Source organism: Tetrao urogallus, assembly GCF_951394365.1.
Source record: "Tetrao urogallus genome assembly, chromosome: 1".
In the NCBI taxonomy this organism is placed as follows: Eukaryota; Metazoa; Chordata; class Aves; order Galliformes; family Phasianidae; genus Tetrao; species Tetrao urogallus.
In genome coordinates, this window is record NC_136813.1 from 125,562,379 (window position 1) to 125,584,960 (window position 22,582).

At 39.1% G+C, this 22,582-nt stretch overlaps 1 protein-coding gene across 1 annotated transcript in view; it reads left to right on the forward strand.

Moving 5' to 3' along the window:
• The window catches only part of EFCAB6 (EF-hand calcium binding domain 6), a gene marked incomplete at both ends in the record, with an annotated part of 79,057 nt that extends 58,110 nt beyond the window's left edge, over window positions 1–20,947 (forward strand). The window contains 5 exon segments of the mRNA XM_079550713.1: window positions 1,624–1,767; window positions 14,680–14,857; window positions 15,709–15,893; window positions 18,271–18,420; window positions 20,825–20,947. Coding sequence (XP_079406839.1) covers window positions 1,624–1,767; window positions 14,680–14,857; window positions 15,709–15,893; window positions 18,271–18,420; window positions 20,825–20,947 — 780 coding nt within the window.
• Window positions 20,948–22,582: the final 1,635 nt, after the last annotated feature.

The following is a 22,582-nucleotide window of genomic DNA, read 5'->3' on the forward strand; positions in this document are numbered from 1 at the left end:
AGTCAGGGAAAAAAAATCCTTGCTGTGCTCTGCATTATTAAAATAGGAAGCAGATAAATATAATAGCACAAGTTGGTGTTTGTTATATATTAATGGGACACACCTGGCTTCAAAATGGACAGTAGTATTTGTACTGTCAGCCCTAGGTGCTTTGGGAATAGGGAAAGTCACAGTTTTGTCTACTGAAGGTATGAGATGAAAATTGTTTTTTAGTACAAACAATTCATTCGATTTTTCAGGATATCATTTGGTGTTATCCTGACTGCAAAGATTGACTCATTTTCTCCATGGAGAGCCAGACTGTTGTAGAAAAGCAAAACTTTTTCTCATTCCCTTTATATGAAAGAATAAGTAAATTATGCCTTTGTTTCTGAGCCGTTTTTTTTGAGTAAAAGTCCCTCCCTCTTACATGATGGGGGTCTCTAACAACAGAAGAGTAGAAGAAAGTATTCTGTTAGAAAGAGCAGATCTGAAAGCACGATTCCTGGAGTCCAGCTAGTTGAGAAGAGAGAACATCCCATCCATGACATTTCTACACCTGAATACGTCTCTGAAGTCTTATAACAAGTAGTTTAAGGTTTTCTAGTGTTCAAAGGATTCCTTTGGATCCAATGTCCTTTGGATATAGCGATGTTTGCTTTACTGCTAGGCACGCTTCATGTACATTAAAATATACAGTTTTAAACACATTATTTAGAACAGTTCTAATGCTAAACCAAAACTTGCTATATTACACTAACAAGACCTTGTTAGCCGAGTAGTATGACATTAATACGAAGTTTTAAAAGGTGCTATCATCTACACTTTTTTGAATGAGTGGTGCACACTTGCAGTAACACTAATGAGGGACAGAACAGAATGAAGGGGCATGGTTACGTTGGTAGTATCCAGGCAGCCTGGGAGCGGGTATGACCCACAACTTGTCCAGACCTCAACACTTTGGCCTCTCATCTGTACTGCTCTCTTGTATGTCACCTGCTGCAGATGTGCTGGATCTAGCCTACTTGCCCAGGGAAACATGGGGAAATATTCCACAAGGAACAGGCTGGGCACTGCATGTAAGGAAAAATGAGCAAACAAGTCTTCAGGATGAGCTGACACTAATGAGAAGCAAGGACTGCTAAGTCCTTTAGGGAGTAGGCAGAGGAAAATAAATTTGCTGTACTAGGAACTCTTTTTGGGAACAAAAGGCAGATCAAATATGCTCAGGCGGATTTCATTAGAAGTATTTCTAATTAAAAATATATTAGGTAGACCTCAAATATTTTTGTTCGCTTTCTCTCTTGTCTTCAGCACTGCCTGTTCTGGAATGTCTGGATGCTTTGTATGGTTCCTTGTTGTTTTTACTGCAGGTTGTTGTTTATTTGCATATTTATACTTGTGGCACAGAAATGCAGGCTATTTTTGGATTATTTCAACAATTGCTTTTCATTTTTGGAAGAATGGAAAACTTCAAACAAAGTAAGGTTCTGGAAAATGTTTTTTGTTTCTTCATGTCTAAAACACCCGTAAGGAAAGGCATGTGGATCTCATTTCCATAGGAACTGCTAAATGGATATGAAAACAGACTTCTCTTGTGAACTGTCTACATTTGCTTAAATACTTTGAATTCTTCCTTCTCAGGCATTTTCTCTAGTTGATAAAGGAGACACCAGAGCAATTAAAACACTAGAATTTCAGCAAGTGCTTGACCATTTCTGCTTTAAATTATCACACAAGCAGATCAGGAACCTTCTCAGGAACCTTAACCTTTGCAAGGAGCCGACAGTAGACTGGAGAGCTTTCTTAAAAAACATAAAACCTCCCTTCAGAGGTAACAGTAGCCACCAAGCTATTATTTTTTTTAACAGATAAGATGTATTAAAAGTGACTGACTATCTAAGCATCCAAAATTCATGCATCTTTCAGTTGATCTCTATTGAGGTCCACAAAACCCTAATCTCCTTATGAACTGCTCTCTGAAGTCTGGCACTTCTGTAGATTTAGGGTTACACACAGCAAGCTGAGAGCATGGCCACAGATGCTGACAGATCACCCCAGCAGGATGACGTGGGATGTGGGATACCCAAATATGCCTGACCTGTCTATATGGAGTGAAGGATGGGGAGAAAAGCGAGTGCAGTGGAAGCCCACTGGGTTCTTGGCACCAAGTAGTAAAAGCAGTATGGATGCAGCAAGAAGGTCAGACATGGTGATCAGCCAAATAAAGAGAAAATCTCAACTGCAGCCACAGACAGTGTTTTCTGGTGCTCTGAATATGTATGCTGGAATAATTCAAATTAGAGTTGCTGTTCTCTCTGGCAGAGGTTTGTATCTACAGTGTCTCAGTTTACTTGAGGCAGACTGCAGGAACAGATCCTTCAGTTCATACTCACATCATCCTTCTGTCAGGCAGAAATTCTTACTGCACTTGTAAATTACGGAAGTGTGTCAAAATATGTAAGTAAAAGAAGTTTTTATCCTATTTTAATTTCAAAGTTTTTCCCTTCCCTTTAGTTTCTTCCATCTATCTTCTACCTTTTCCAGTGGGAATCGGGTATAACAATGAATATACAGGTGTCCAAATCACATTACCTTGCAGTTCGCTTTCTAATTGGGCTGAAGGCCTGTTACTAAGTAGATGGCAGTTCTAAAGAAAATTAAATATGCAAGTACTAACTCTAATCTTACAGTCTAAGAAGTAACTGTGTTTCCTTTACAAAAATGTATGCTCCAAGCACAAATAAAATGTGGAAAATAATAATCATCACCCAGTGGAAAACCATATAAAAAGCCTAACACTTCATTGCCATGGCAATAATAGAACGTTGTGCTAAACAAATCCGTGTAGAGCTACATGGTGGTTGCATTTTGTGTCACAAAGCAGAAGCTGGAAAACTGGTGAGATCTCTGTTTTAGCCTCCTCATATTTGAGTCAGAAGTCTGCCAGGGTTTGAGCGCTTCACAAGAAAAGGAGGGATCAGACTTCTTCCATGCGGGAGGACCCACAAACAGCTCCAAAAGTTTGTCCTGTGTTACAGACTTTTTTAGCACGTTAGAGACTTTTTGCAAGTCAGTTACCAATAGGCACAGATTTACAATAGCGCTTATTATAAGTGCAGCTTTATTCAAAATTTTATAAGGTTACTTAAATGTATTTTATTCTCTGTAAATTTAGCATTAATATTTATAGTAGTGCAACTGTTACTTTGTCCTTGGTGGCAGGACTACATTTAATTATAGTTATTTTTAAAGTAGTTGGGAATTTTTAAATATTTATGTTTTCAGCTTGTTGAAATTAAAATGCAGCCTTAGCAGATATAACAGATCACATGGCTCTCAAATGAAAAACATTGGAATACTTTTTACAGGTCAGAAAGGGCTGCATTTCCCCATTATCCTGCTTTCTGCTCATATAATTTCAGTTGCTTTCAACCAAGTCGTACCAGCCCAAGGACCAATTGCATTAAATACACCCATATGATTATTTTCAGAATGTTTTTGTGTTGTAATATTGATTTACAAGCAAGCTTTCATCCTGACTTTAGAAGGGATTTCTGCTTTTGCTAGGGAAGGTTTTGCTGTGATGCATTCTCATCCTCCACGTACATGCTAAGCTCCCGTAACAACTTGACAAGCCAGGTTCAAACTGTGAAAAGACACATTTTAATATGAAATCTCTTCAGCAGTCACTCCTCCAAGACCCTGAGTACTTCCCACCTCAACTTACCAAAAAATAAGCTACCTCCACATCTTTCAGGAAGCATTTTGGTCCATGGCAGGACTGGAGCCTGTGTGGCTTTTTTCAAAATCAAACATTCTTCTTGAATGCTGTGTTGGTGTAGAAGGGATAAATCCATCATTAAAACCCCAAATTAATCCACAAGGGAACATTTTCGGAAAGACAAAACAAATATGAACCAGATTCACAGCACTGGTTCAGCTTCCATATGCTCTCAAATCTCATGTTAACCATTTGGGTTCAACCCCACATCTCCCATGCCTTTGCAATTTCATCCCACCTCAGGTTCACATGTATTCCAGGGCTCCTGTGCAGGCTCAGGGAGAAGTCTGGTTGTTAAATTATTCACTTCATCCAAACAGGCTACAGTTCGGGCCCATAAAGTATGTATGTAAATTAATGAGATATGCAACTCATTGAGGCACATTAGGAAAACTGATCATTATGCTATACAATTTGATCAGTGAAGTATATTAAAAAGTAACAAGTAAAGTATGCAGCTTGATCATTAAAGTACGGAAAATTTACTGAACTAGTAAAGTATGAGCCTGGGATGACTTTTGTCTCACATGGCACCTCATAAATAAAGCCCACAACCACAAAGGCAAACATTCACAAACCCGAATACCATACAGGTTTAGAATGGTTTTTCATTTTTTGCATAGAAAATAGCTGGATAAGAGGAGATGCTAAAATCTTGTGGAAATTGTTTCTAAATATTATATGCATCACATGGATCTTTTGATGGCTTTGACATATGCTAATAAGCTTTACATTCTGATTAACTCTCTACAATACAGTCTATGGCATCTGTATGTCTAATCTGGTTTATATGAGGATGCCCACTGAATTACAGCTCTGTAGAGCTTTTAGGGCTACACAACATGAAAATAGAACTGCAAATAAAAGAAATAATAGAAATGTGAATTCTTTATGCCGTATGACTGCAGCTTAATATTCAGGCAAGGAAGAACTGTGGTTATGTCACTTAGCCCTGATACTGCTAACCATGCAGAAGATATGAAGAAGAAGAGCTGAAAAAGTAGGAAGGAGACAGAGAGGACATTGTCTTGGGTGGGATGCTATTAACCACCAGTGAGCTTTTGGAGGACATTTGTAGAAGTCCAGATTCTGGAGCTGGGAATAAGCTCACCTGCCAGTCTAATGACTAATAAGACCTGAGACCTGAGTGGAGCTCTTCTGTATTAAAATAATAAAAGGCAATCTGGTCTAAAACAAACTACAGTTGGGAATCAGACATCCTCCCGGTAAAAGAGAATGTACTCACACATCCTTCCCCACTGTGAGCTATTTCAGTTAAGGAAGGGAAAAAATTAAAGAGTGTATTAAAAGCAATAGTAGAGGGAGTACTGGTCAGGTCTACAACAGCGAGGATTTCCACAAAATCAGCAAACCAGCACACCTGCGTATGAGGGAGGAGGGAATGGGATCAATTGCTTTTTGTCGAATGGCTTTCCTGGAGTTGGGGCTGCCAAGGGATTTGCCAAGCACTTAGTAAACCTGTAAGTGTCAAGTCCAGCAGTGAGAAGGAAGAGGCCAGGTCAAGCTGAGATTCCCCGAAGCTGTACCTTCCTCTCCTTCTCCACTCTAAATAATAAACCAAAAGGTCTAACAATATACTTAGAGGATACCACAACCAAAGCAGCTCAGAAAATTTATTTCTTGAAATAAAATCCCAGACAAACTACCCTGGCACTCTAGAGCCAGCATATTTTGGAATTTTAATTTCATCCCTGTTTTCCCCCTTGTCCCTCATGATGCTTATGCACCCACTTCAGGCTGGAAAGCAGGATTTTAAAATGATGAACTGTTCTTTGCAATGAAAGCCTTTCTTTCACTCTGTATTTACTGTGAGAAGTGGAAAAAGAGAAAGGAGGGGTAATGATTTTGGGAACACAGTATTGGGCCACCAGATGTACTACTGATGGGCTAGACACTGGTGAGGAGTAGGGAATTCTCACTGTGACTCCTAGTTCTCTATCCAGTTCTACCTAGGGTTATTTAATACAGCAGATAATATTTTAATTACATGTAAAGGATAGTGGCATTTTTCAAGACAAAATCAAGTTTGCAAGTAATCAGAAGCACTGTCTTAAATCACTTTGTCAAATCATCATGTGCCATTACAAATGCTAAACACTACAGAGAGTGTTTTACCCCATAAATGTGACCTCAAAACTTGCGTATGTCTGTTGCAAACTGTTGGTCAAAAGGAAAATAGTGCATTACAAAATGACCCCCAATGGAGTTTTCATCTTTTATTTATAATTGCATTTATTATTGCAAGCTCTTGTTGCACACTAGATATCGAATCATCAGCCGGCTTAAATCAGCACTCAGGTTAATGGAGCTAGGTTGATCATTGCCAGATGAGAATACAACTCCACTTACATGCCACTGATAAAAAACTGTAATACTGGAGCTTTTTGATCAGAATCTGAGAGCTAGAACTGGCTGGCTGGTGAGTTACTGATTATGTTGAGTATACAAACAAAATGCATTTCCACACCAACCCCACTCAGGCAACTAACTGTGGCTGCCGCATACCAGGCAGGAGCATCGTTCATGGAGATCAGCCTGGAGATACTTGTTGTGAGGGTAAGGGACAGGCCCGTGGGCTAAGCACAGAAACCCCAACAACTATGTAAACTGTCAAAAGGATGATTACTTCTGGCAAAGGTCATTCTCACTTACAAAGAGGAAAATGCATCCTTTTTCGGGGGAGATACAAGAGGCTTCTTACACAAGCAGTTTCCCAAGACCTTTGTTTTCTGAACCTTCCCAGAAAGGGGAGAGGTCAGACGTGACAGGACCAGAGAAATTGTAATTTATCCTGGTGTTCTGATTTACTTTATAATCTAAAATTTTCTTAATAGAAAAATTTCCCAGAAACAAGAAGGAGCTGCAGGGATGGAGCTTCGCTGAGCAGGTGTGGGTGGTGGAGCCTTCTTTTATTACTAATCAGCATAGTTATGCCATTTATAGAAAAGGACATGAGACTGTGCAGGGAACTTTCTAAAGAAGAAAAATGCAGTCCTGCTTTGAACAGCTAGTGATCTACATAGAGCCACCCATGAGAAAAGCCTCGTCTCTCTCACTGAAAGCAGGAGGAGAAAGTGGATTTACATGATCCTCTGAAGGCACCCCAAATTCTGTTACTCCATCACAGTCGTGAGGTTAAAGTGAGACAGAAGCTAAGGAATGTGCTGCGTGTAAGCTTTGCTTCAGATGCAGAAATGGCATTTAAATACTTAGATGCCCAGGCCAGAGTCTGAAATCCTAGGTTCCAGCACCTCTACTTCTGCCAAAGATGATTATTTTAGCTGTTGATGGCATACACTGAATGCATTATCTGAATGTAGTAGATGAATGTAAGGCAATGAATTAATATAAAAGGTTTTCTAGTTTTTGAGCTATGCTTTCCAAGAAGTATAAGTGGTTTTTTTTTAATTGGCTCTCTAACCATTTTAAGATCAAAGAGTACCAGGTCTTATGAAATAAACAGAAAGCTCTTGAAACTAAATAAATTAGGAAAGCTCCCACTTTCCAACTGTATTTTTTTTAAAGGGCTGCTCAGCAGTAATATTTTCCCTAAGTCTTTGGCTTTGTTAGAATAATTAAAAGCAGAGGTAGTCCGCAGGCAGAAGGTGCACCTAGTGCTGGACCGAGCCTGGCAGTCTTCGTTTCCTGACGACAGAAAGGGCCTGGCTCTGCATGCACAGTTCCACTTCTTGCATTTATTCTCTGAGCAGTGCAGCTGTAATACCTATCCTGCAGATGTGTTTTATGTAAAGCGTGGTTAATTGTGAAAAGTGTTATTTGCATCTGAAAATAAGGGAGTCTTTTCAGATGAGAGGCAGGCTTCTTGCGGTTCTGTAGGAAACATATTTTCTTTTCCATTCAGTTATAACGATCATGTGAGGCGTGACAAGGGAACAGGAGCTCAGGACCAAAAAGCCATCTGTTTCTTCTTTTGGAATTTGGCTTTGCATAGAGCAAGAAGGTGGCAAAGCTTATACGCTTAAATACGGAGGTATAAAATACAGTAGCAACATTCAGCGTGCTGTAAAGAAATGTCCCTGTGTCTTTGAACCAAAAGCAGACTAGTACATTTCTAAAACCAGAACCTCTTACCACCATGCAGTAAAAATGGCTACCACTTGTGTTTAGGAAAACTTTACTTCCAAGATATTTTACATATTTAGTTTAGACAGTGCTGGTGGGTGGGAGGTTGGCTTCCGTTCCTGAAAATAAGTAGTTGCTTTTTCAAAATTCTGATACTGCTTTTTAATTACCATTATTGTGCCGTTCCTGAGACTAATTTTATGAGTAAATCTTCATTCCATTTTAAAAACTGAGGCTTATTGTAGGCAGAATGCAAATGTTGAATAGGCTTCACTGATTTAGCTTAGTTTTATGAAATGCAGTTTTTCACATGCACAGTGAAACTTCTGGTGTTTTCAGGTATGTCTGTAGAAAAGCATAGCAGTTCTTTGTTCTGCACTTTATTCTAACCAACTGTATTTTGTAGCTTCTGTCTCTGTTTGCCTTATGACCTTTTACTACATTTACTCATGATGTGGACTTTCTCACTGCAGAATGCATAATGGGAGTTTACTTACTAGGAATAAGCTTTGGTGCTATGTTTTTAAAGGCAGCACACTGACATTACGTTTGAAAGCAACACACGGAAAATAGGATCGGTGCACACCTTGTGCAAGCTTTTACACACTTCTCTGCTCTTCCCTTACACATTGTGTACCTTTGCAGTCTTCAGCTGCAATGTTTAGCTGCCATACTCCTACTGTGGATGACCAGATTAAAAAGGGCCGCAGTGAATATACCTGGGACTTAGAAATGAAAGGGAAATAATTGCCCTCTCTTTCATTTCAGGACTGAAGTGCCCTGTAAATCAAAGAGATTTTCACTGTGTGCTAAGAACTATTCAGATGAGAAGAATACTTTTGGGATATTTGGGCTAGTTAGCGCCCACTTCCTTTTTTCTGCATTAGCAGAATAGCTCTCTTTGTAAGATCACCCAATTTTTTAGACCTTTGTAGAAGTTTAGATCAGTCTTGGAATTCTGTGCTTTTGTTGGCCTGTCACCAGTTGGATCACGTTTATAGTGAGTCTATTTTTCCCCTTAACTACTTGCATAGCCCCTTTTCTCTTTTGTGGTATAAGCCAGAATTCCTGGAAGCAGGTTTTACTGCCTGCGGGATCTCCAAGGCCGCCTTCTCTGTGGACTTCTCTCTCTGCGGCTGGCTGAGTGCCACACCATGATTTATAATTTATTCAGTAGATCCATTACTGATTCTGTGTGTATGTTTTGTCTAGACTGAGGAAGGGCAAAAAGTCATTCTGCCTAAATTTTCTTGGGAGCTGTCAGAGAGAGGCATCCTCTCACGGATACCAGAAGTAGCAACCGCTCGCTTGGACATGATTGCATGAGATTTTAAAGATATTGACTCTTCAAAAGATAGCACAATATCAAAAGAGGAGTTCTGGAATACTTGTAACCAACATTTTCAGCATCTGACAGAAGAGCAAGTAAGACAACTGTTTTATTTTTTATTGTTAGTTTAAGTGTATAGCTAGGTAAATTGGCTATGGCTATAGATGTGTGTTTGAATGCTGTTGTGTATAGGATAGAGTTTTAACAGTTTGGAAGAAATGAAAATGTTTTAAGACTTATCCCATGAACATTTCTTGCTACACTCATATGAGATTATTTTTTTCCTTATCTCTGACTGTGGCTGTGAACTGTAATAATCAGAGGCTTTCAAAAGCAAGGTCATGGAGATGCTATTGCTAATAATGAAGGTGTGAATGGAGAGTGCAGCAGCTTTCTTTGCCCAGCTCCTGATCTGTGTATTTGCTATTTTAAAAGTTTCTTTTTACAGTTTTAAGTTAATTCACTTCCAGGGTTGATGGGAGGGAAAAGGCATTGTCAGCAGAGAACAGAGAATACTTCCCTGGGGATCTAATGCAAATTCCTTTTTCTCAGTAGATATTTTGTTCTGCCCTCCTTGGACAAAGAAAGGGGCAAGTATTTGACATTGCCCAGCCATCTCTCAGCTACTTTTCTGAATTAAAGATTCCCCTAGTTTAACACCAGCAGGGTTTACGTAACCTTGAATTTAGCTCCAGTGACTGGAATCATGACATGAATCTGGCACTACAAAACACCTGATTAATCCCGTGCTAATCTCAGGGAACCTGATATTTTTGTCTTTCCTAACATTCTGCTTCTACTGAGCTTACAGTGAAAACAGTCATTTTTTATCTTTGCTAATGCTGTTTCATTTTGAATTTTGCTGGTCCAAGGTGAATAATGAAGGAGAGTGAACCTTGACTACAAGGTTTTACTTAACAGCACTCCAGCCTTCATGCCTGACTGTGTCAGTGTTTTTTGGCAGCAAACTTAAAGACAAGACACAGTCTCCAAAGTCTTGTGCATGTCTACAAGCCAGAATATTATTTTGGTACTTTGCTCATTGCAGATACGTGCTCTAATTTTTTGGCTCTGTATTTCTCACCAACACTTCTGACTACAAATAGAAGATAGGAGTGGGGCCTGCTTATAATTACATCAGAGAGATTGTACAGTCTTCTGTATTATTGGGCACTGCTATGCATGTGTAAATTAGCAAATTAAAGCAGTGAAAAAATATCTAAATATTTTCTGCTTCACCCTTGAAAATAATATAAATAATATAAAAGAACAAATGATCTGTGTGCTTCAGCCCTAATAGTCATACTGCTGGTGAGGCACCAAGCACAACTGCTAAGGCTTTGTGAATCCTGAGCTTCCAAACCAGACAAAAGCAGAAGAGAAAACTTAGTGGTATTGTTTCCTCATCTCTGTAAAGCACTGAGCAGAAGAGCCAGTGTTGACATATGGCTGAGACCAGGCCAAGACAGGAGAGCAAACATATACCAACCATGCTGCAAAAAATCTTGTTTCTTTCCTTTTTGGAAGCAGTAAGGCAGGCATCTCCTGCTGAAAAGTCCTCCAGACAAGATCCTGTCTACTTTACAGTCAAGAGAAAGCAAAGGGACAGAGGAGCTATTTTTCACTTTGAAAGAACCTCAGACAAGTTAAGAAAAAACTTCCTGATAGAAACTGTCATCCATAATAGCAATGAAAAGCAGGCCTGAAGAGCCTCAATTATATAAGCAGCAGCCTCTCTGTGAGACTCAAGCCCTGTATGTTCAGAAATATTTTGATTTTGACAGGCCTCCCTAGGATATGCCTACGTATAGCTATATGAAGATGCCCCAAGAGAGCCTTCCAATCTGGGTGCAGGATTTGCCACTGCTAAACCAAACCCCTGCTGTTCAGGCTGTAATAGCTGCTCAGAGTTGTTACAACAGTGTTACTAGCAATCATATTCTAGGTGACTTCAGAGAAAACGTCATCTTTTATCCTTTTTTGGATGACAGCCACTTATTGTTTGCTGCTAGCAAGGCTAAGCTGAAATCTATATCAAGTCACAGGTGAAGACTTTCTTCCTAAAATTTAGCTTCTTGGTCTTCTGAATTTTTGTGACCTTTCTCGTAAAAAGTACTATGGGGCAAATGGGGTGTTGATTAATATCTTCCCAACTGACACCCCCCTTTTTATTACAGGCACTTTTCTCCTCTCTGCTTGAACTACCTTGATGTGCTTGAGCTACTTGCAATCCCCCAAATCCCCCAAATTTTGTTGAGTGTTGCAATAGTTTCTATCTATAGCTAACCCAACTCATCAGGGTATTGTTGTATTTAATTGAAGTTTGTAATACACTTTGAGATCCTCATATGAAGTGCGAAGTGTAATCACAAGTGCAAAATAGAATTGTTTATAATTCATAATGTGGTAGCAGCCAGGCCAATGGGGGAAAGTTGAAAGGAAATTCAAAATGTATCCTTTGCCCTTTGAAGTTTGACTGCAACTTGGCTCATGCATCAAAGAGGTGACTAGTTTCCTTTAGGGTTTAAGTCTCTGCCGAAACAGATCAAATCAAAAGCAATCTGGGGTTCCCAATTAGATTTATATTAAAAATCAATAACGAAGACCCTATAAAGGCATACTGATGACTCTTGAAACACTTGCAAAATGAGTGCAGCTCATTTAAGGGCAGACTGTGATAATCCCTGCTTTGATTAGTAGCTTATATCATGAGTAGTCCCATTAAATTCAGTGCAGCTACTTATGGAATGAAGGGCTGTTCAATGGAAAACAGCCCGGCCTTGTCCTTACAGAGCCATGCATCACTCAGAGAGCAGGGCTGCCCTGCCCTGCTTTGTGCCAAGCAAACACCCTATCTCCACATACGCTTTTAGTCCAGCAGCTGCTCCCAGAACCTCTGTAGGCTGTCTGTATTGTACAGATACGGTTCTCAGCAGTTTATCATAACTATATGTGATTCTAAAGGCTGTAAAGATTTTCTGCTATATTCTTTCCTGCCGATTCCTTTATGCCCTCAGGGTGAAATAATTTGTTGATGCAAATACAATAACTGAAGAACCTTAGTGGCCTACTGAGATGGTTGTAGAACTTAGGTGTAGCTGATAGCATGAGAAATTTGCCGCAATGGTACTTAGCTAGGATACATGTGCACTGTGGATTTGATTTACATCTCACGATAAAACATTATTCTTCTATATGGCAGCTTAATCTCTGTGTCTAATCACAAGACTTAGTAGTCTAAACGTACACCGAGGGCCAAATTCAATTAAAAAATGTCCCGCAGAAATCCCTTTTTCATTGTTTTCCCAGCCTTGCTCAGGCTTCTGTAGAGAAGCTGTGATTTTTAATGTTTTTTGTAATAAGATGGACCCTAGGATTCCTTCTGTTCCAAATCATCCTCTCCCTTTCTTTTCAATATGCTTTGTCATATCCTTAGTACCTTAGAGGATTCCGGTTTTTAAAGCTAGCATTTACAGCAGTTATCTTTCTTCATCAGTTTGAAAATCTTTGGAACACTGTGGATGTCAGTGTTGGTGGATGATTGAAATATCAGGAATTTTTTAAGAAATTCAGCTCAGAACATGTAGCAATGTCATCAACCACTCCCAGTGCGACCTGTCCTGAGACTTCTACCAAGCCAGTTACCTGTGCCTCTTCTCAGCCAGAGCATCCCAAGACATCATCTTCTCTAGTGGGGCAGAAGAGTGTAAGTATGGTTGTTTTATGAATTTTATCAATTTTCCTTTCTTGTGCATAGACTGAAAATAATAGTTTTGGAAGTTAGTGCCAGTGTTTCTATTGATTGCCCCTGAGATCTGGCACAAAGCCTGTTAATAAACAAATGGGGTTACTTGCAAAATAATGGTGTTACTAATCAGTAACTCCCCTAAAGTCAAATCATACATATCAATTTATACCAATAGCATTCCCTGCTATTACCTTGGACATCTCCAACAGACGGCAAAACATCAGATGGCAAGAATTCTTTTGTTGTTTAAGTACAGTCCCATTTCTGAGAACAAAGTGAACTGCCCAAACCTCAACAGCCCAACAGCTGCAAAAGCAACAAAGCAACATAAAAAAAGGTAAGTGGTTGCCTGACAAAGCCAGGCAGGAGTGGTAGTTGCAGTTTGCTGGCCTGTGCAAAACATTCTTGTGGTTTTGCTCTGCTTTCTGGCAAATGCCAAATTATAGTTGTTGATGGCTGGGAGTCAGATTGGTAGACTTGCTATGAAGACCACTGATCCAAGACAGATGAGAGAATTTCATGAGAAAGGGAGTAGTCTTGTTCCACTTTGACATCCCTGGCTATACTTACTATGTTAGTACTGCGCTTTGGTCCCCTCCACTGGCAAAAATATTTGATATCCACTTGTGGAGCTTCACGTGCTTGTACCATGTTCTTTGACTATGACCAAACCTACAAAAGAAAAATAAAATATTAAAATTATTAAGGTCCTATAAAATGCTTGAGTTTTCTGACTATTTCTACATAGAGATGTTTAACTACTGAAAAAGAAATAACAGATTGAGCAAATTAAAGATGCAAACAACTTGTCACAGCTGGTAAATCTAAACATAGGCCCATTGCTAGCTCAATTAGTGCATTAACTGTAGATTCTTTTGTGAAAAGCCAGGCTATTAGCATGCGTCCTTCATGCTTCAATCCAGTTCTCAGAGAAAGCACTGGAAAATTTCTCATTACTGTCTGTGAATGCTAGATTGGATGGTGCAAGACCGTAGGAAAGGAATGTAAGTCTCCCAGAATGTATGGCTGTTGGGAAGACCCAGCCAGCCTGAACTCCTATTAAGATTCTTCTCTGTAGCATTCGTTGCATGGAAATGTGTGAGTCCTCATCAGTCCTGCACCAGTGAGACTCCTGTAGGAACACTGGGAAATCTCAGAAAATATGAGAATATTTGTTGGACCTAGGAGCATAACTATGGCTTGTGCACCCAGCATACAGAAGTAGGCTGAGGCTATACATCCAGCTCACCCAAAGTACTGCTGAGGCAGCAGTCAAAAAGACACTAAGCACTGGCATCTTCTCACACTGTTCTTTCTGTGGGCTCTGCATGTGAGACCACAGAACTGAGTTTTCTCAGTAAGAAATCAAAGCACTGTTATTGCATTATTCAGTGATTATTTTGTTCTAAGATGATATTACACAGCTTTTCTAAATACAGAATCTGTTCTTTATTTAAAAAAAAAAAAGTTTGGAGAAACTGTAAATGATTTACAAGTAAGATGAATTTTTTAAAAAAGTGATCAAGGCTGAGTAAGCAAATAGTGTCATTTCAACACTAAGAGTTTTCTAATATTTCTACCTACAGTTTTGCAAAAACAATTTAAATCAGAAATGGCTCAGATGGTGCATTAGTTTCAATGCTGGAAGGCCAGAATCCGGATTTGTCATCTAGTTGGTTATCTACAAAATCAGTTAGACTTGGTAGAAAAATTACTGTTATCTCTTGGTTTCAGACATCAGCATCCAGCCATCCTCAGACAACAGCAGACTGTTCTGCACCTGTCCCTAACTGGGAAGAAATAGAAAATAAGATAAGAAAGAATATCCAGTGTTCCTGGAGAGACATACTGAAGCTGTGTCAAGAGAAGGATGTCAGCAAGATAGGAGAAATCCCATTGTCCGACTTCCTAGGTTTGTTACCATCTGAAAAGTGCTTTATTCATTCTCAGAAGTGTTCTGTTTTCTTTCTGGTGTTCTGGCTATCGCCTCCAGACATGTGGCATTCACTGCATGGTTGCTCCAGATCCCACCCTGTTAGTGCAGGGCAGAACAGCTTACTGTAGCTTTGGGTGCAATAAAATCCTGTTCGTATTCAGAATTAGTTGCCGCTTAGAAAAGGAGTACATGGCTTCGCTTGTTGATAATTTTGGCTTGTAGACAAGTTATTTCCTCACCTTCCAAGTACACTGCCCTTATTGTACCTGGTGATGTTTTAATAACTTTGCCAGTCTTTTCCTTGTGATCTTGCATGTGCTTCTGGTTTCTCTGGTAGCTACAGCTGAATACTTGTTGATTTGAAAGGACCCTGGATTATACTCTCAGACAAATTGAGCTACGCTGCTCTTATGTTGTGTTCTCTTCCTGAGAGACTGTTCTGTGCTTTTGTTAGGACGTCCATCCACACGTGTGATAAGACAGTGTACACTTATGTAATCAAATGTAAAGTCCTGGGTAAAAAAAACATGTTAGCTTATCAGAAAATCAATTACATTCAGTATCAAGGCATACTTCTTGTGTGTTTAAAATCAAAGAAACATGTTATTAGTCTGCTGAAGCCCTGTGAAGTATGAACAGCTACCTCTAGAAGTTTAGGCATATGTATATACCTGCATATAGCAATGGCTGTATAATATATTTATGCAGAAGTCACTGAAAGTGAGCACGTCAACATATCCCTGTAAAACTTGTGAACACAACACGTGATTGTCTATTTTTATGAGTGACAAAGTAGATGTTATTTCTGCATTTCTTTATTATTTCAGATATAGCAGAGAAGTTCCATTTGGAGTTAAGCAAAGAAGAAATCAACCAAATAACAACAAAATACGATATCAAGAAAAATGGAAAATTTGCATACTTTGACTTCTTTCAGAGCTGTATCTTGTTGTTAAAACCACAGAAAAGCACACTGCTACAAAGAGTGATTATACCAAAGCCACAAAAACCGGTACATACAATGCTTATAAAAATCAAAATTACACTTTTTTCAGTTTTTGCTGCAGTGACAGAGTATTCCAGCATTCTCTTGTTTAATCCCATGATGTTAATTTCTGGTATTCATTTGGTATCCCCTTCAGTTTGAGGATCTAACTCCTTGTGATCATGCTCCCGTGTACCCAAGTTAGATGGTAAATTGGCTAAATGTGCTAAAATTTGGATAATTACTACCAGGAGAAAACACAGGACCTGAAGTTTTAAGAGCTTTTGTTGAATTAAATAAAAATCAATTTAGGAATAAAAAGTGCTGTGGATGTGTCATGGGATGGCTGTCATTCAGCAGCCAGCCCCATGCTCACCCCTGTAGGAAAAGTATGGAGGCACCACTGTTACCAGTCAGTAAAATCATTTTGTAGCCAGGACTGGTCAAGCACATTGTATCCATGCAGCTGTCCTCCTAACATGTACCTATTCCTCGAATGACATGCCCAGCAAAACAATTAGCCATAGGCTGTTGCCCGTATAGGCAGAACGTGAAAATACCTATAGTAGTGATCTAAGACAGGAAAGATGAAAAGAAGAGTAGAAGACAGGCTGTAGAGGCCCAGAAGGAAGGCATTGGTAATAGTGTCCCGATCAAATTATGTAGTAGGAACAGTGCCAAAATCCAAATCTGCTCATTCAAATGAGCTGTTTTTGACTGTGCCTAATTAGTTTAGATATGGTTAGTAGCAGCATTTTATAGAGAAATTACATTACTGAACTGTTTTCAGATGTGAAACGAACAGATTGCTACCAAGGTATGAAGAGAGTATCATTAGGAATTATCAAGTATTCACTACCAGTAGGGACAGTAAGGTAGAACTATTAAGTTTTGCATCAAAAAACCTCATTAACTTACATAAGGTTTCCTTTATACACAAGTTTGATGCTGTAAAATTTCATCCCAGAATACTGGAGTAGATAAAGAAGGAATTTTTGAGTCCCTTATGTAGTTGTCTCAAATCACTTTTATTTTATTTATCCTGTTCAGAAAATGCAGTGAAGGTCTCAGTCCATGTTTTGAGCATCTTTGTATTATGTAATATTCAAAGTGAAATTTCCTCATTGATTGCTCACCCCATTCCATCTAATAAGCAGACAGATGCACATCAAAAGGAATAATAATTAATAATGGTAATAATAGTAATAATAAACTTTTCCTTTATGTCATAGGCGCAGTTCTTTCTCTAAAGCCTGAGGGAATCAATGGCCTAGGGCTTCACGGAAGCATCAAACCTCCACGCTATGAAAATAACCCAAATTGCATTCGCTGTAAAAAGCTCCTTCCCTTATTTCAACCCACAAGAGTACTCAGTATTTGGGGTTGGAAATTGCATTATTCATGTATCCATGCATTCCTCAGCTACATATTCTGAAGGCAGAACGCACCATGAGCACAGATCAGTGGTGTTATCTCACCACCATGCCTGTTACAACACATATAGGCGCAATACAGTGTCTGCTTGTGTCTGCCTGTGTCCAACTAACAGAGGTATAACATCCTCTGTTTGTTTCCTTCACAATGAGACATTTGTAGAGACTGTAGCCTCACGTGTGCCTGGCACAAAAGTGGCATAAGTGACGTAACCAATGACAAGTGTTAAGGAGAAGCCTGACATGTACCTAAAGAAATAAAAGGATGGCAGAGCAGATTCAGATCCTGAAGGTGGCCTGCTGACTTTGGGTTCCCAAAGTCTCTTATTCATGGCAGTACTACAGTACTAGTTCTGCAGATCACGTGTTCAGCGTACAACATGTAACAAGCTTAGCCAGGCCAAAACAAGGAAAGACATTTCCTAAGGAAAATTAAGTCTATGTTCCAGTTATTTAACTGCAGAGGTGTTAAAAAACTGACTACAAGATATTATAGCTATAGGGAAGAATGTAGAGCGGGGTTTTGCTTTTCTTAAATCACATGCTGCCCCCATAGTTGGATTATGCATTCAGTCATTTTAAAGCAAAAATTTCACTCTGGAAAATGAACGCTGCAGGGAATTAAAAATGCCTGAAAGAGGGAGTTGAAACAAGGACAAGCGTAACACAAGTGAAAACACAGATCTGAGAAGAAGTAACACTGACTTCAGAATCAGTTTCAAATAATACAGTTAGGGCGTTGACAGTGATTAAGTAAATATACCATCTGCACTTTCCAAGAATATTAAAATGTCATAGGTTAAAATTATCTTATGTAAACAGTATCTTGCAATAATTTGTAAACAAGTGCTTGGCAGCCAGTTCACCAATTAAGCCAGCGCTACTTTCCGATACCTTCTCATTCTGCATTATTGTTCTGCCCCGTTGTGTCCATTGTATTAATGCTTGTCTTTCTCATCCAATTTTGACAGATGAGTCCTGGACCACAATCTGTGTTGTTCCACAGCACAATGCTGAGAATTCAGCCCCAGATCTTGCACTGTTGGAGACCAATGAAGCGCACTTTTAAATCCTATGACGAAAGTCGTACTGGACTGTTAAATGTTGCAGATTTCAGACAAGTAAGCTGTGTTGAGCAGTTAACAGTCAGAAAATTGCAGTACTTGAATGTGAGCTTCCTGATTGAAAATTTTCTGGAAAATGGTACCGAACTATAGTATATAAAGTCATTCTGGCTTTCCTCTGTAAATTTAGCTCTGACTATTACTTGTGGTAATCTTTCTCCACATATGATTATACATTCTCAGGCTGAGGGTCTTAGTGGGGTCCTGCTATAACAGCATAAATAAAGCAGAGAAAATCTTAGTTCCTATCATAGAATCACAGAATGATTTGGATTGGAAAGGACCTTAAAGACCACCCAGTTCCAACCCCGTGCTGCGAGTGGGTTTGCTACCCATCAGCTCAAGCTGCTCAGGGCCTCATCCTACCTGGCAATGAGTGCCTCCAGAATTGGGGCATACACAGCTTCTCTGGGCAGTCTGCTCCCATACAATCTTTAAATACAGAGCTTTCACAAATGCATAAGAACAGAGGTATTGGCAGAACCAAACAAGTCCTTTGTGGAAAGTAGCTGCAGGATCCTGTGGACTTCCAACTGGTGTGTTCCCTTCTGAATGTGAAATGGGCCCAAGCAGTCCACATCTAAGAATCTCTATTACTAGTTTCTTTCTTTGCTCTTTTGTGTGGAGCACAGTTTTGTACTAGGGGAGGGATCCAAAAGCTCTGCAAATATTTTGGCACCTTGTATCCCCTCAAATAGCAAATACCTCTGTATTCTATATATGTATATTGCATCTGGAATTAATAGTTGCTTCTTCATCTAGATCTATGGGGATTCTGATTTTTACTCAACTTAATCTTCACAAATTTCAGTGTATTCTTTGTTTTATTTATTCATTGTTTTATTTAGGATTAGTAATCACAGTGTGTTCTAGACGAATTGTGAATATTTGCTATTCAATTGCAAGAAAAAATTATGATGGGTCCCTAAACTCATTTAATGCTGCGTGCATTGAGACACCCCTTGGTATTATTACTGCTTTAAAGAACTGATAAACTGGTGGACAGGATGCTCAATCACAGCAACCAAATGCTTACGTGCAATAAGTAATCGTGAGGTGTAATTCTGAAGCTCACCTTCCCAGGAGCTGCAGAAAACCAGCTTGTTGCCTGGCACTGCAAAGAACAGCCTAAACCTCTTTAGATTATACCAGTCACTGAACTCCTCTGTAAATCTTTACTTATTTAGTATTGGTGGGAACATGATATTTCCTGGCACAGCCATGTAACTGAAACCTAAGTCCCTACGTGAAGACTGAGGGATGAGAAGCAGCACTGTAGCTATACAATCTTCATGCCACAGGCTCCCTGGCTGTCACTGCAGCTTTTTGCCTGCCTGGGTACTGCCTCAGGATATCAGGCTTAGGGGAATAGGAATGAAGATCAGACCTGTTAGTTTGTCATATTCCTCTAGGACTGTGATGATTATCTTTCCAAGTTAAAGTGCTGTCAACAATTGCAAATCAAGCGTCTTTAACGTGACCTAAGCTAGGCTAAAATAAACAAATAAATAAATACGATAACATCTCATAGGCTTAGATGAAGAAGCCATCCCCAGTTCCAGAATACTGCTACAAAGGTGTTAATAGGCCACTGACAAGATGTAAGGTGTTTTGTGAAGGAACAGAACCCTTTATTTCCTAGGAAACTTAAATTTACTGAAATGGAGAAATTAGCACCCTCCTAACTTCAGCAACACTGCTATTTACGGCTGTACTAAATGCACAGGGCCATTAGCAACTTCAGATGCTGAGCTGTTAGGAGAGAGTTGCAAACCAATAAGATCTTTCCAGAAAGCCAGTGATTAGTGGCGTGGCATACCAGCACTAATGGCTTTGCTGGTCACTGGCAGGGCCCAAATTCTCAAGTTCATGTGAAACCAGAAGTAACGCCCAGAAATTAATGTGTAAAAACATGGAGAACATGTGGGCATTATTACGTACATTGGGGTTTGCACAGTTTGAGTGACAGTGTTATTCCTTCTGTTTCCCTGGATGTGAAGACTGTAGATCATCCAAGAAGGATACAAAGGAAGACACTCCATTTCTCCATCCCACCTCCTAATAGTACTTAAAGCCCTCTAAACATGCATTATTTGTAAATTTGCTTCTACACACATAGGGGCTCCCCATCTCCAGTGCTCCCCTTAAGGCAAGTGCTGTTTGGGATCGTGGATGAAACCCCCTGTATACACAGGTTTTCAGAAATGTATCCCAGGGAACCAATACTGACATGGAAGTCAAAGATAAGAAAGAGGATTTGATTTTCTGGTATTCTCAGAAACCTAAGTTAGGACAGGGCTAAATCATGAAGTTGTTTTGTAAAGAAATTTTAGCATAACTGTTTTTATTTCTTCCTCACCAAAGGAACAATAAATTTTAAAGTTGCTTCTGTCTTTTACAGGTTCTTCATGAATACAAAATCAACCTATCGGAAGAAGAGCTGTTTAACATTTTGGAATACTATGATAAAACTCTATCTTCAAAAATATCCTACAATGATTTTCTCCGGGCATTCTTACAGTAGGATTTGTTCAAATGCAGGAAATTGTAGATAAAGACAGTGATGGATTTACAATTTCAAATTTCAAACTAATAAATTAATTGAGAATGGCTTTTTGTATCTATTCATTAGAAAACTCAAAATACTTTAAAATTCTGACAGAGTGGTCCTGTGTTGTGGATTAGATCTACATAGTGAGAGAATTAATTTTGCATAATCCATTTATCAAAAAAGAGGCAACAATTAACATTGTCAAAATAAGGCTTCTTAAGACATCTCCAAGAGCTATTCTTTTAAGAAAACTCTTCTTTTCAATTTTACACATTTTATTAATGGCATACTCTAATTTCAGTAAAAAGGTTTACAAGGCATACTATTCAATTTCCTCAATTGTAATTTTCCAAATGTATTACTTTTAGTATATTAGCCATCATTATTCAAAAAAAATCATCCCATTTTGCAGTGCTTCTCTTTCCTGTGCTTAGTGTCATATTTGTCTTGTCAAGGACATTAATTTGGAATGGCTATTAAGATGCCAACGGTGAGTCGACACCACACCTTACTACATTAAAACTGTTCCTCTACATCTGTCAACAGTTTAGAAAAGAAGGCACCAACGAGCATTGGCTTCTTAACTGCAGATAGATTCCTAGCGTTAGTCATGAGGTTTTATTTTTTAGAGTACAGATATAAATTAAACAGTAAATTGCAAGTAAACCGTTTGGTTAGATTTACCAATAGCTACTGTTTGCTATTCCCAATAGCAAAATTCTGTTTGAATATCTTGTGAGATACTCAGATCTTGGGAAGGAAATTAAAAAGTAATTGTTTTGATTGTTGAACTTCTGAGATAATTAAAGGACATATGATCATCAGAGCTTGCTTCCTGGCATTGTATCAACAACTAAACAATTACCTGATCTGAAGACTTGTTAGGTAAATATGTCACTGTTGGGTTCCTGAATTAATATTCACTGGTACACTGAAGAGTTCTGTCCTTATCACCTGTACTTATTTGGCATCACTCTTCTTCCAAAGTAGAAAAAAGTTTAACAGTATTAATAAAGGAAAAGAAAGAGCAAGCTGTGTGGTTGTAGAAGCATGTACAAAACACACACACACACATGAATATATGGAAGTCAAAAGGAAATGGAAGAACATAATCCTCTTTTTCTTATTGTTTCTAGTGAACATGTGAGCCATTGGTAGGAATCTGAAAGATTCCCAACGCCCACCACTTTAATGCTGTCATTCAGAGGGTGATGCACTGGAACAGGTTGTCCAAGGAGGTTGTGGAGGCATTCAAGGCCAGGCTGGATGTGGCTCTGAGCAGCCTGGTCTGGTGGTTGGCGACCCTGCACATAGCAGGGGGGTTGAAACTACATGATCATTGTGGTCCTTTTCAACCCAGGCCATTCTATGATTCTATGAATGTCTGTTTTTATGAAAAAACGGTTCATTGCATTTGGAGCTTCCACAGAAAAAGAAAGCACTGGGGATGTTTCCGATTGGACCTGTGGATGTGAGGTGTAGTTGAGTGAGTAAGTGAGTGAGTGAGGTGTATGTTCTGTATTGGTTTTCATATAGCTTCTAGGATACTCCAACATAAAATAAATACATTTGGCATTGGATGTGTTTGAAATGGTAACATAAAGAATA